The 13,210-nt window shown below is 42.5% G+C and overlaps 1 protein-coding gene across 1 annotated transcript in view; it reads right to left on the bottom strand.

Annotated features, from left to right (window-relative positions):
• The window catches only part of mgat5 (alpha-1,6-mannosylglycoprotein 6-beta-N-acetylglucosaminyltransferase), a 133,524-nt gene that overhangs the window by 93,044 nt on the left and 27,270 nt on the right, over window positions 1–13,210 (bottom strand). The window contains exons 2-3 of the mRNA XM_015952524.3: window positions 13,186–13,210; window positions 3,195–3,359 (exon numbers count right to left, since the gene is read on the bottom strand). The exon at window positions 13,186–13,210 is cut by the window's right edge and continues 443 nt beyond it. Of these exons, the coding sequence (XP_015808010.3) occupies window positions 3,195–3,359; window positions 13,186–13,210 (190 nt within the window). The remainder of the gene's footprint in view (window positions 1–3,194; window positions 3,360–13,185) is intronic.

The raw sequence follows: 13,210 nt of genomic DNA, 5'->3' as shown, positions 1-13,210 counted from the left end.
CAGCCCCCCAGTCCCAGACACCCCCAGTGAACCCACCTCCAGGGAACGTCCGGATTCTCTAAACTCAGACCCTCCACCCCATCACCCAAATCAATGATCCCCCATCATTGCTTTGTGATGGGTTTTTTTCACCCATCAAGGAGGAATTTGTGTAGTCCAGTTTTGAAGTAATAAAAGTAGGGATGGACAATATATCGGCATCGATATCGGCCGATGTTAGTCATTTTTTAATATAACAGTATTGGTTCGATAAATAAAACCGGGCAGATATTAACAACAGATATTTTTTCCCCTCTCATCTCCATTTGTTTGCGTGTTTCAGTAGTGTGGCCTGCCAAACTCCTCCTCTGTTTAATTGTGCACAGAGAAAAGGTCTGGGAACTCTCCTATTCAAATAACCCCACCCCCTGAGAATTCTAACCGAGCCAATCAGCGCTGAGTAGCGTACATCACACACCATAACGTTGAGTCTGAAGCGGAGTTCGCTGCGGCTCTTTCCTCTGTTCTAAATGACTTGAATGTCTTTAAAACCACAACAAGTAGAGGCGCTAAAAGCCTTTCTTAAAAATAAAAATGTTTGCGCCGTTGCCAGGTGCCTTTTTTTTTTACTACAGCTAAAAAACTACAGCATCGCACGGTACAGTTGCCATTTCCGTCTTTTTTCTGATTGGTTATTTTTGAGCTGCCTAGTCCCGCACCTCAAGTGCCTCTCTGCCTGTGAGTAACCAGACTCTTTCTCTGTGCAGAATTAAACAGAGGACGAGTCTGGCAGGCCAGGCTACTGTTTCAGAGGGTGAGGGGGGTGATGTGTGATTGTTTAGTCATGTGAACAGTGAATGAAACAATCTCAGAACCGTAAATGTGTGTGTTGTGTGTACATAATATCGTAAATTCAGCTTTAATTATTTAATTCTATACAAAATCTGCTGATTTTAAAAGCATTAATGTCAGTATATCGGTATTGGCAAATATCGGTTATCGGCCATAACAGTGATGTTAATATCGCTATCGACCCCAAAACTTCATATCGGTGAATCATTTAATAAAAACACAAAAAACAGATTTGAGAATGTGTTACGGTTTGAACTTGGTGATATGTCGTGACTAAAAAAAAGAGGACCGCACTAAGGAGTTGACCTGAAGGTCTATAGTAAGGGATGAGTCGGATTTAATCGCAATAATAGTAACTGAGTCACATTGTTTGCAGTTAGAGAAAAATGAACCGCCTCTGGTTTAGAACCATTGAGGTATAAAAAAAATTGGCAGCCTCCCAACCCTTAACATTCAGAAAGCAAAGACTAACTGGAGGGAAGCATTGGATTGGAAAGGGACATAAAATTGTGAGTCATCCACATAGAGGTGGTAACGTATTCCATGCTTTTTGAAGATGTTCTCCAGGAGGAGAATATATAACAAAGAAAGAGGCTGCCCCAGCACAGAGCCTTGGGGGACCCTGCATCAAAGAGGGGCTGAAGTAATCTAGCTTGACACCGAAGCTATGGCCGTGCAAATGGGGCCACAACCAATTCAGTGCAGTCAGTTATGCCCTTCAGCTGCTCGAGCCTAGTTAACAGGATGCCATGGTTGGATGGCAGACAAATCAATGAGATTAAGGAGGACATATCAGCAGGAGTCAGTCTCCAAGAAAATATTGTTTAAAACCTTTGAGATGAACAGTTTCGGTGCTATGTTGCAATCTGAAATCTGATTGAAAAACGTCCATGGGGTCGCCATTTTCTTGTCTGCTGATAGACAATTTTCGTCAAAACGTTTGATAGAAAAGGTAACTTGAAAATAGAGCGACAACTGGTAAAAGCCAAACCACCAAGTCTGGCCTTTTAGAATCGGCTGGACAACCACACGGGGCACCACAGCAGTCAAGCTGGTACTGATGATGGCAAGGACAGAAGGACCAAGAGTCCAAAAAGCATCAGCAATGAGACACGGGAGCACCAAATAAGCAAGGGAGCCAGACCTCATAGTTAACTTAGCAAGGTGTTCACCAGACACCTATTCAGAGTGGTCAAGCACAGAGAAGGTGGGGGAAGCCCCAGTGAGGAAACCAGAGGACGCCGTGAAATGGGAACTAGTATTATGAGCCTTATTGTGAAGAACTAAAGAAACTCGTTGCATAAATTAAAACGGCAGAGTCCCAAAGCTGCTGTTCAGCTCTATCTTGATAGCAGTCTCCCTGAAAGACAGGCGTGTTCCCTTCACTGTCCAGATTCTTATCTCTGTAATTGCGTTCCAGTCAGGAAAGGAGTCCTACTGGAGCTGGCGAAGAGCTCTGCCTGCCACCCACTTCAAGACAGGAGACGTGCTTCAATGGGGACTCTGAAGTGCTGCGGACTTTGGTCTGCTGCCAAGAGAGGCATGGGCATCACTATTGTGTGTCCAGAGACCTTCAAAGGGAGCTGCTGGATGTTTAAGGTTTAAAAAGGTGTCCCAGGTTCTGGGTGTTACTGCTGCATAACGGGAGCTCAGGAACAACTGATTTGACTAAAATGTACAAGATTAGGCGGCTCTGTTGAAGAAGCAGGAAACGAGGATGAGATTTGTAAGTATTCATGTGTGAACTCGCTCTGCAGCATCTGCTACTCAGGAATTTGTTTCGCAAATATTTTGTGAATATTAAAGAACCCAGACATTATTGTTTGAAGGAAGACAAGTAGACAAAAATTACCTTTCAAAAAATGAAGTTCAAACACTGTCAGACAAAACTCTGACAGGTGTAGTGAAACAATGTGGTTTTGAAGGATTTCCAGATAGAAGCAACACATTTCACTTTCAGTAACCATCTCTGTTGTAGTTATTGTGACTTTCAGATGACGCAAACCAGAAAGGGGTTGTTATATTTTCACGTAAAGCCAAAAAAGTGACATCTTATGATGAAACAATGACGTTAATGTCACTCCATATAGCCTGAGGGAATCCTACTAATTAACGTAACAAGGGGAAAACCCAAACACAGTGATATATTTATTGGGTGGGGGAGAGAACAGCCCTGCCAACCACCCTTACTGTTTAAAAAGGCCGTTTTGGTTTATTCGTGGATTCCATTTATTTTTATAGAACTAAGGTAGAACGCTGATTAACTGAGCTCCCCCACCACCACCACTACCGTCTAAGTTGTCTTTGCCCACCCCCAGCCTTTAAAATCAAAATGACGTCCTTGCACAGACAAAAGTACATACCAGCCACGTTCACTTTCTCTGGATTTCCGGCGCTCGGTATGACAGTGCTGGTGCCGTTGGTCAGGTTGTTTCCTGTGCCGTTGTAAATGTTCTCCACCTTGGTCTCCAGCTTGCCAAGCCTCAGCATGATGTTGTCCAGCAGCACCGCAAGGGTCTTCTTCAAGTCTGCAAGCAAAAGGTACATTTCTATTTGGTTAGCAAATATTTCCTTCTAGAGAGCCCGATAACTAGCCTAGAAATCTAGACGAACTGAAGTAGCAAAAGATGTTGCTCTGCACGTCGGTCTAGCCACGCTCCTCTCTCACAATTTTACCACGACCAAATTGTCTTGCAATATATTTCTTGTTTCCTTTGGCCGCAGCAATCTCTACCACAGACCTACAGCTACTGGCGCATGCGCACTAGATCACCCCCCTCCAATACAAAGAGTAGGAGAGCCTTTGGGAGCAGGGGCATAGCTACTGCGAAGACATGCGCAGGAGACCGGCAGGGCGGAGTCTAAGCTCAGGTCAGGACAGAACTGGAAATACTCCACAGTTCACCGTCCTTTGTTGTTGTAGAGCAGCTTAGTACACCTCATGGAGTCGTTTTTATCATGAAGAACCGGTAAATGATGGAATGTGGCATCAGAGACTTTAGAGCATTCACCTGCAGGTAAAAAATGCCCAACACAGCTAAGAATCAGCTCAGTGTGACGTTGGATTAAATTAATGGTGTTTTTTTTTACTATAACACGGATTATTATGACCAAAAATCAGCAAAGGTATAACTGACTTTACTTTTGACTTCATGAAGTTAGCTTTGTTTTGCTGCTGCATTGCTTCGTGAGTTTTGCAGGCAGAGTAGTGGAACTTATATTGTTGTAAAGAGGAGACGCTGGGCTTTGATACTGCATTGTTGCTACTGTGTTGTTCTCAATATGTGTATTTAGCTTATTTAGCGACAATGTTGAGGTAGAAAACGTGGATTCTATCATAATGGTAATTTGACGTTCTCTGTTGGTTATATGTGGTTAGTGCATCAACGGACGGCATAAATGCGCCCCACCCAAAAAACATACATTTTCACCAGCCACCACTGGTCCCAGCGCTGTCCAATTGTGTGGGGAGACAGTTTTAGAGACAACCATATATTCTGCCCCACTGGGTAGGATCAATGGTTCGAGGCCAGACTACATATTTACATACATAGACTGGCTTGCCAGGCTACCTGGTAGGGCTGGGCAATAAATAAAAAAAATTCATCGTTATCGAAATTTCTGACTCGAGATAATTTTTCCCATGTCAACATATTTGATAATAAAAAATGAAAAGATGTGTGTAGGTTGGCGACATGCATGTCCCTTGAGCTGTACCACCTTGACTCACGTAAACATGTGAAATTATGCATCATAAATTCAATGTCTAAAAACATATTTTGGTGAGACTGAATTTACTCTAATGAATGACGCCTGTATTATAATGTATAACGGGACTTCTCCCAGCGTTTGCTCTTCTCTAGTAATAAGTCCCAGTCATCGGGTAACAAGCCCAACATAAATGGAATTTTTTAGTCTGCCATCATTCTTGTTCTGATGTTTTAAAAAACTTGTATTCGGTTTTCAAAAGGGCCAGAAGGCAGTACAAATAAAAGCACCAGCCCAATCAGACTGAGGTGCAAAGAGGAAAATGTGGCTTTATGTAAAATCGCCATCACAGCATTCAATGTCGGTGCTTATTTCCATTATCGTGCAGCTTAACTGAAACATAATAACAGGACTTAAATTCATAAGGACGCTGACTAAATGTTAAAGTCTGGCATTCTCTGGCCTTATTTACTGTGGTATTTTTCCTTGACACTTGAACCTGCAGCATTTGCGTTGACATTTAAGCAGAAATGTTAAGCTAGCGGGCTGAAGGACAACAGCAGCAAGTAATACATAATGAGCCAACCCGTGGAATATTTTATTTAGTGCATGGCTACGCGTCTACAGGACTGATCAGAGGCGCTCTCTCTCCGATGACAGTAACTGCCTCTCGTCTGACACATGCAAATGCTGCTCACACCCCCACCCGCCAACGCCACCATGCACTCACAACAAGCTCCCATGTTCATCACATCACTTTGGCAACGACGCCACTAACGTTGGCCCGGCACACCAGTCAGATTTGTGTGAACAGAACGACTTGAGAACACAGCACAGCGATCCAAATGGAAAAACTTTGAAAGTGCTACAAGTAAGCTCAGAGGCAGGCAACCGGAACCTTTTAACTCCTGATACTGGTGCTGCCGAAGAGCAGAGGAGCCGAAGGGAACCTACAGAAGGTGGTGACCCGTGGACGGTTTCAGGTGGCTCGTCTGAGAAATCTGAGTGGATCCACTTCAGGAGGGGTCACAAAGGAAAGATCAGGTCCTCATCACTGTGCAGGACATGGAGTCACCAAGCCGAATAATCTAGCAAATAATTTCTAAAATTTGATTAACTCAGAACAATAAAGCCCCAAAAAACCCGCGATCAGGGATGAGAATATTAAATTTAAATGGATTTTATGGGTCATTCATGAGCAGCCAAAGGAGGCCTTCTCCTTCAAGTCACTACAAATCGAATCAGAGCCAACGCAGGAAGCACATAGCATCCTGCCGTCACTCCAACTAATCACAGCTTTGAAATGGGGTTTTACGTTGGATTAGACGGCGGTCAGCAGACTGTTGAGGCAACTGGATTCATCAGGTTGGGGAGAAAAACAAACAAGAGCAGATAAAAATGTGTTTATTATCTCAGATGAATTCGTACAGGCGTGTTGGCTCTGGCTGTTCTTTACTAAAGGATTTACATGAGAGCATAAGAGTCCATTTAAAGCTCCAGGAAAATCCATAGCGCTCTCGATATTCCTGCATCTCCTTTGGATTGCTTGGGAGGGGATTGAATCTCCAAGAGCTTGATCATATGCTGTTGTTTCTCTGGGAATTAGACAACAATCGATTCCAATCTCAGGTTTCTAATGAAGCTTCCCATCGAGCCCTACAGGTCTATTAATGGCATGAATAACTTATTGATGGACCTTCTGGACCCGGGCTAATACAGTATTGTACTCTAATGCAGCTGCATCAGCATTAAATCTTCCAGGCCTGCTTCTTTTCCCTGTTTTAACAGTTTTACTCTGGAATTTAACAGGTGGAAACAGATTTGCTTCAGTTTAGTGAAATAAGTTTATTTATGACAAGGCGCCTTTGTTTTGTAGCACATTTCATACACAGAAGCAGTTTAATGTTACTGAAAGAGGCAGGCAGCATGTATCCAAAAGAGTCTGGTTTATTTTCTGTTCCGTTTACCTCGGCTACGAAGGTTTCACAGGAGACGACGGATGTCTCTTACTATTTAAGCAACAGGAAATGTGCACATGACTTTTATTTTTAAAGTTTCCAGAAGTTTTACACTGCTTTCCTCTTTGACTTCCTCTCTGGCCTGATATGAACTGCTGAGCTTGACGCGTTCTGGAAGTGTAGTGCGTAAAAATAGACAACCATAAGCTTCCGGGACACATCCAAATCGTGAAGCTTTTCGGCCGGTAGAAACACACTCGTCCACCATAACAGAACACACTCGTCCACCATGTAAGGCTGTGGTTGGCACTTAATGCACTGTGATTTATTAACGTGATTGTTCAGTAAAACAATGTTGATTTTATATTTCCTCATCAGGTTGACGCAGCGATAGCTTGCTCCTGTTGTATTGCTGTGTCCCTTTTCTTTTTTTCTCTCCTTCTGCAGGTCTAGAAGCAGACTCTTGTTCATCATTGATTGATTGTTTTTGTGGAAATTTAAGGATGTACCTCAGCTGATGCAGAGTTGATGACGTTTTCACAGACAAGTAAGTGTTTAAAATATAAATTTATGAAAACACAAAATGACATGAGAATAGCAGCAGTAGCTCAACAGGTAGAGCGGGTTGTCCAGTAATCGGAAGGTTGCAGGTTTGATCCCAGCTCCGGACAGAGAATTCTGCTGTTGTGTCCTTGGGCAAGACACTTAACCCACCTTGCCTGCTGGTGGTGGTCGGAGGGACTGGCGGCGCCTGTGCTCGTCAGCCTCGCCTCTGTCAGTGCGCCCCAGGGCCGCTGTGGCGACATCGTAGCTCATCACCATCAGTGTGTGAATGTGTGTGTGAATGGATGAATGATACACTGTAGTGTAAAGTGCTTTGGAGTCCTTACTCTGAGAGGCGCTATACAAGTGCGGGTCATTTATCATAATAATACTTGTAAAACAGCGTGTTTTAGCTCCGTTTGTCGGCTACAGAAGCACATTCAGAAGCAAGAAACGTGAAGTCGCCATCGTAAAAAAACAGATCGACAGACTATATATGTGATATGCTTGTCAGCCACTAGATGGTGCCATCAGATAAGAGAAATACTCTGGGAATACACTCACCTAAAGAATTATTAAGAACACCTGTTCAACTTCTCCTTAAAGCAATTATCTAATCAGCCAATCACGTGGCAGTTGCTTCGATGCATTTAGGGGTGTGGTCCTGGTCAAGACAAACTCCTGGACTCCAAACTGAAGGTCAGAATGGGAAAGAAAGGTGATTTAAGCTATTTGGAGCGTGTCATAGTTGTTGGTGACCGACGGGCCGGTCTGAGTGTTTCACAGTCTGCTCAGTTACTGGGATTTTCACCCACAACCATTTTTAGGGTTTACAAAGAATGGTGTGAAAAGGGAAAAACATCCAGTATGCAGCAGTCCTGTGGGCGAAAATGCCTTGTTGATGCTAGAGGTCAGAGGAGAATGGGCCGACTGATTCAAGCTGATAGACGAGCAGCTTTGACTGAAATAACCAGTCGTTACAACCGAGGAATGCAGCAAAGCATTTGTGAAGCCACAACACGCACAACCTTGAGGCGGATGGGCTACAACAGCAGAAGACCCCACCGGGTACCACTCATCTCCACTACAAACAGGAACAAGAGGGTACAATTTGCACCAGCTCACCACAATTGGACAGTTGAAGACTGGAAAAATGTAGCCTGGTCTGATGAGTCTCGATTTCTGTTGAATGGTAGTCAGAATTTGGCGTTAACAGAATGAGAACATGGATCCATCATGCCTTGTTACCACTGTGCAGGCAGCTGGTGGTGGTGTCATGGTGTGGGGGATGTTTTCTTGGCACACTTTGGGCCCCTTAGTGCCAACTGGGCATGGTTTAAATGTCACGGGAAATGTCTTTTTTAAAATTTTATTTTTTGCTAAACCCGCCCCCTGCCCTATAGAGCTCAATGCAATATGAACTGAGCGCCGGTCAGCACTAACCAACGGCGTTAGAACAAGGCTTACATTCAGATGTCAATCAAAGAGCGTGCTCGAGTGTTTATGGATGTACCTCGGTTGATGCAGGTTGGCGACCTCTCTCATGGACAAGCAAGTCTTTAATCTTATAATTATATATTTTTTAAACATAACACAAGCAAAATAACTGTAAAACAACGTTTTTTAGCCCTGTTTTGTCGGCAAAAGGAGCGCGTTTATGAACAAGTGGCGTTGCTTTCAGCCTTACGTATGAAAATGAAAGTAGATCAAAATGTGATACCACTAGACAGCAACTAGATGATGCCTTCAAATAGAAGAACTAATCTGGACAGCAACATTAATAAAAAGCAATGACATTTCTCCAATATGGAAGGTTTTCCAATTAACCGGAAAAATAATACAGATCTGTAAATTAGGGGTGGGCAATATAAACGATATAAGGTAGAAATGATATAAAATTGGGTAATGATAAGTTTTTGGCTCTACCGCGATAACATATGATGTCACTAAGGCCTAGTCCACACGTAGCCGGGGTTTTTTAAAAACGAATATCCGCCCCTCCTAAAACTTGCATCCACACCACCTCGTTTTCAAACAAAACTCTGTCCACACGTACCCGGATAAATAGGTTGTTATGGACATGCCAGACCTGTAGGCGGCAGTACTTCCCCCGTTCTTAACCTCGTCCTTCGTCTGTGGTCTTCTGCAAGGAGCAGTAATGCCGCTTGCAAAAACAAACAAGCAAAAAGCGCTTGGACAATTGATAAAGCGAGCGCAGCTCTGAGGGCATCCATGCTGTCGGCTAGTGTAAACACAGGTCGCACACGTTATGTCAGCATTTTTTTGTCGCGAAAAGTGACGTTGCGGACCTTAAAACTCAGGTTTTGTCTGTCCACACACAGACACCCAAAACGGACAAAACGCAGATCTTCACTTTGGCCGGAGTTTTTAAAAAGATCCGTTTTCGTGTGAAAAAACTCCGTTTTCGTGTGGATGACAGGCCAAAACGTAGAGAAATATCTACGTTTTGGCAGATCCCCGGCTACGTGTGGACAGGGCCTAAGATGTGCACCAGCGCCGACATAGGAACAACAGAATGGCAATGACTGCAAGCATGTAGCGGGAGGAGGAGGAGCATTCTCAAATCAAATCAAATCAAAGCTTTATTTAGAAAGCGCCTTCCGCAACCCTGTCAGGAAGCCCAAGGCGCTACACTTTTTGGACGTCTTTATTCTGCTGCAATACATTTTCCATATGAGGATTTTTTAAAGCATGTCATTTTAACATATATAAACAAAGGAAAAAATATATCGCAGTATATATTGTAATCGCACATGCTTCAGATTAGGGCCCGCCCCATATGCTTTTTTTTGGGACCGATACTAATACTGATATAAAACTTTTAACAAAGGCCAATAGCTGATATAATGGCCGATAAATCTCCCTCACAAAAAAAAGTAATTAGGGCCGTGACTCGATTAAAAATTTAAATCTAATTAATTAGAGGGTTTGTAATTAATTAATCTAAATTAATCACATTTTTAGAGTGTTTCTGTTTTAACTTAAACTTCTGTTTCCAACTTTAAGACACGTTTGTGATTGTTTACAGAGTAGTGAGAACACGGAGCGTTCTCCCGGCGGCAGCCAGGTGCCTCTCGTTTGTCTGACTACTTTCATAAACTACTGTTAGGGCAAAGAATTATTGTGTCTGGAGCTTTCAGCGCTGCACAGATGTTACGTAAATGTTAAAAATATAGCTGACCGCAACTTTTGTAAAGTTTCCAGTACAACCAGGCAGCCGCAGCAGTATCGATCTCTGGAAAATGTCCGCGACACGGACATCGTTGTTGTCTGAAAGTTTTTTTTTCCAAGTTAAGAAAAGAGGCGGACATGTTTCCTAAATCCTGCATCAGTCCAAGCAAGGAAACTTATTTCTGTTTTTATTCCGTTTTCGTAGCCATTAGCACTGTGCATTGTTGTGTGCGTCAGTGATATTCGGTCTACGAGGAAATCATGCAATGACAAAGGTTCCACCTTGCTCGAAATGCAAGCTGTGATTAAATGCATTAATTTTTTTAAAGTGTCATTTTTTCTAATTAATTAATCATAATTAACGCGTTAAAGTCCCTGCCCTAATAAAAATTTTCTTGAGCTTAAACCCTTCACTCTCTGCCTTTTTGATGCAAACTTATTTCTCTGTTACACACCAAAGAACTGTCTCCATAACTCACTCGGGTTTCCAAGTAATGCAAATAAGATTTAGTCAGCAGATCGCAAAAACAACAGAACACGCAAACTCAGTCACAGCATAAATCTAGCATTCAAGTTTTTTCTTGTAAACTGTGGTTTCCTCAAATACATTTTAACTTAAAGGAATATTCCCCCACTCAGTAAAATTGTGTCTTGTTAAGATTCCCCAGAGTTAGACAAGTCAGAAAAAGCATTTTATAACCAGCCCGATATGATCTGGCAGCAGTTGGTTTTCTTAGTTTAGCATAAAACAATGTAAGTGAATTCACATACACTGTAGTGTTTTTTTATGTAGGTGAATGCAAGCAAAAGATGTTGCTCTGCACGTCGGTCTAGCCACGCTCCTTGAGCGATCCCATTGCTTTATGCTAAAACAACCGGTTACAAAATCTTTTTTCTGACTTAGCTAACTCTGGGGAATCTAACAACACACACACGTTTAGATCCCAATAAGAATATTAAAATAATAAAAATGCAGCAATAAATAAAACGTAATACTTGTGCTTTGTAACAAAGTAACACTCTGTGGAAGTTAGCTTGGTGAACTCATTCACCCTGCACAGGAAATAATTGCACATAAGAAACATAAATAAGAATACATTTTTAAAAAAGTTCCAAAACAATCATTTGTGTTCAAAGTTCAAAGGAGTGGAGCCACACAACATGAGTTCATAAAGCTGGCGCCATCTGCTGGATAGGAAGCACAATATCGGCTATATTGTCCGTCTTTTTGGCCGATAGCTGATACTGTTAATGACCCCAATATCGGCCGATAATATCGGTCGGGCCCTACTTCAGATTATACAGATATGAGGCCATATCGCCCAGCCCTACTGTAAATTATAGTTCTCAGAGACAAATCAAAAAGGCCAGATCTGTGCAGGAAATCTGAATCAGCATAAAAGTAGAATCTGTGTGTGTAATTTTCTCCAGAAAAGCACAAAGTCAGAGAGTTAACGATGCAGAATAACATTTGGTAGGGCTGTAGCGAAGCCTCGTTGACGTCGACGGCTCGATTCTAAAAATTTGTCGACGTCAGATCCGGTAGTCGACGCACCACACCCACTTGTTGCATCCCCAGGAGTTTGTAAATAGAGGAGGAATCTGCCTGTTTTTCCTCTAGTTCGCCCTCTTCTCCGCCTTCACTAACATCTCCGCCAAATACCAAAGACAAGGAACAATGTCCGTCCGCTACTAGGTTCCTTTCTTGTTTTGCTCGCCTCCGTCTCCCGGCAACGGACAACAACTTCCGGGGTCAGATGCGCTGCTTCGTCTCTATCGCAGATGTAGAAAATCACCGGGAGCGTTTCTCCCTTCATAAAGGAGCTTCTTTCAGACATGAGGAGAGCTGTTTTGGTGGTAGCAGTCTCTCCTCCGTGCTGGTCTGTCTGCTGCTGGGTGTTTTTGGTTTATTTAAACTTGGTAACTAGAACTTAACGTTGGTAAAGCTACTGTTAGCATTTTCGCTAACAGCTTCTTGCGTTTGGATAAGCTGTTACGTTTTGGTTTAGAGTTCATCGTTTTTGTGGTGCAGATCTCCCTTTTATTACATTTAGAGTGTTGTGGGTTTTCGGTTTATTTTAAAATATCACCTGAGTTTGGTTTAACCGCCCAGTTTAGAGTTTGGACCTTTGGAGATCCTTATTTTGGTCCAGAACCCTGTAATCTTTGCCCAGTGGGACATCCCTACTTATTTGTACTTTTGTTTTAATTCCCCACAGGCAGAATTAGTTTTATTATTCCCAACCTGTGGATGGAAAGATTTATGTTTTTTTATAGTTGTAAATAAACCTGATCATCATTTTAACTTTTAAACACCGTGTTAATGTCCCTTCCTTGTTGTACACGAGCCAAACTCCCCAGGAAGGGTCGTAACACCACTCGCCTCACGCACATAAGTGACCAAAACAAAGCAGCATGGAGACACTCCGTCTCCAGCCACCTCTCAGGCAGCAGCCTGCACTCCCAAGTTCTACACGTCACCAGAACATAACCAACCAACACAATAAAAGCAGTGTTATACAAAATGGAAGGCCTGTAGTGTTTATTCTCTTACAGTAACAATTTATCACTTTTTTTGAGGAATTTATTAGATTTTTTGGGTTTTATTAACTGTGCAATAGAAAAATAAACACTAGATTAATTGTCTAAATAGTCATTAGAATAGTCGACTATTGGATAAAATAATCGTGCACCCCCAGCCCTAACATTTAGAGGTGTAAGAAACCCCTCGTAATATTTTCTAGAGTTAGTTTTATTTCATTTATTCCTGATTTTACTTTTCTGAATAAATGACTTGAGATAATAAAGCATCAACATTTCTGTTTAAAGGGGGTACCATCTCTGGTTCCAGCTCTTCTAGAGAAGTTAGAGAGAACATATCAATGAGTAACCCGTTCAGGAGTAAGCTAACGGAGACGGTAAATCCGTTATTATCGAAACGCCTTCTACTCACCATACGCCGTCATGGTTCCCACGTA

The sequence above is a fragment of the Nothobranchius furzeri genome, chromosome 14 (assembly GCF_043380555.1).
Source record: "Nothobranchius furzeri strain GRZ-AD chromosome 14, NfurGRZ-RIMD1, whole genome shotgun sequence".
Taxonomy (NCBI): domain Eukaryota; kingdom Metazoa; phylum Chordata; class Actinopteri; order Cyprinodontiformes; family Nothobranchiidae; genus Nothobranchius; species Nothobranchius furzeri.
The sequence above is the reverse complement of the archived record's forward strand: the minus strand, read 5'-3'. Positions and strand labels throughout refer to the sequence as shown.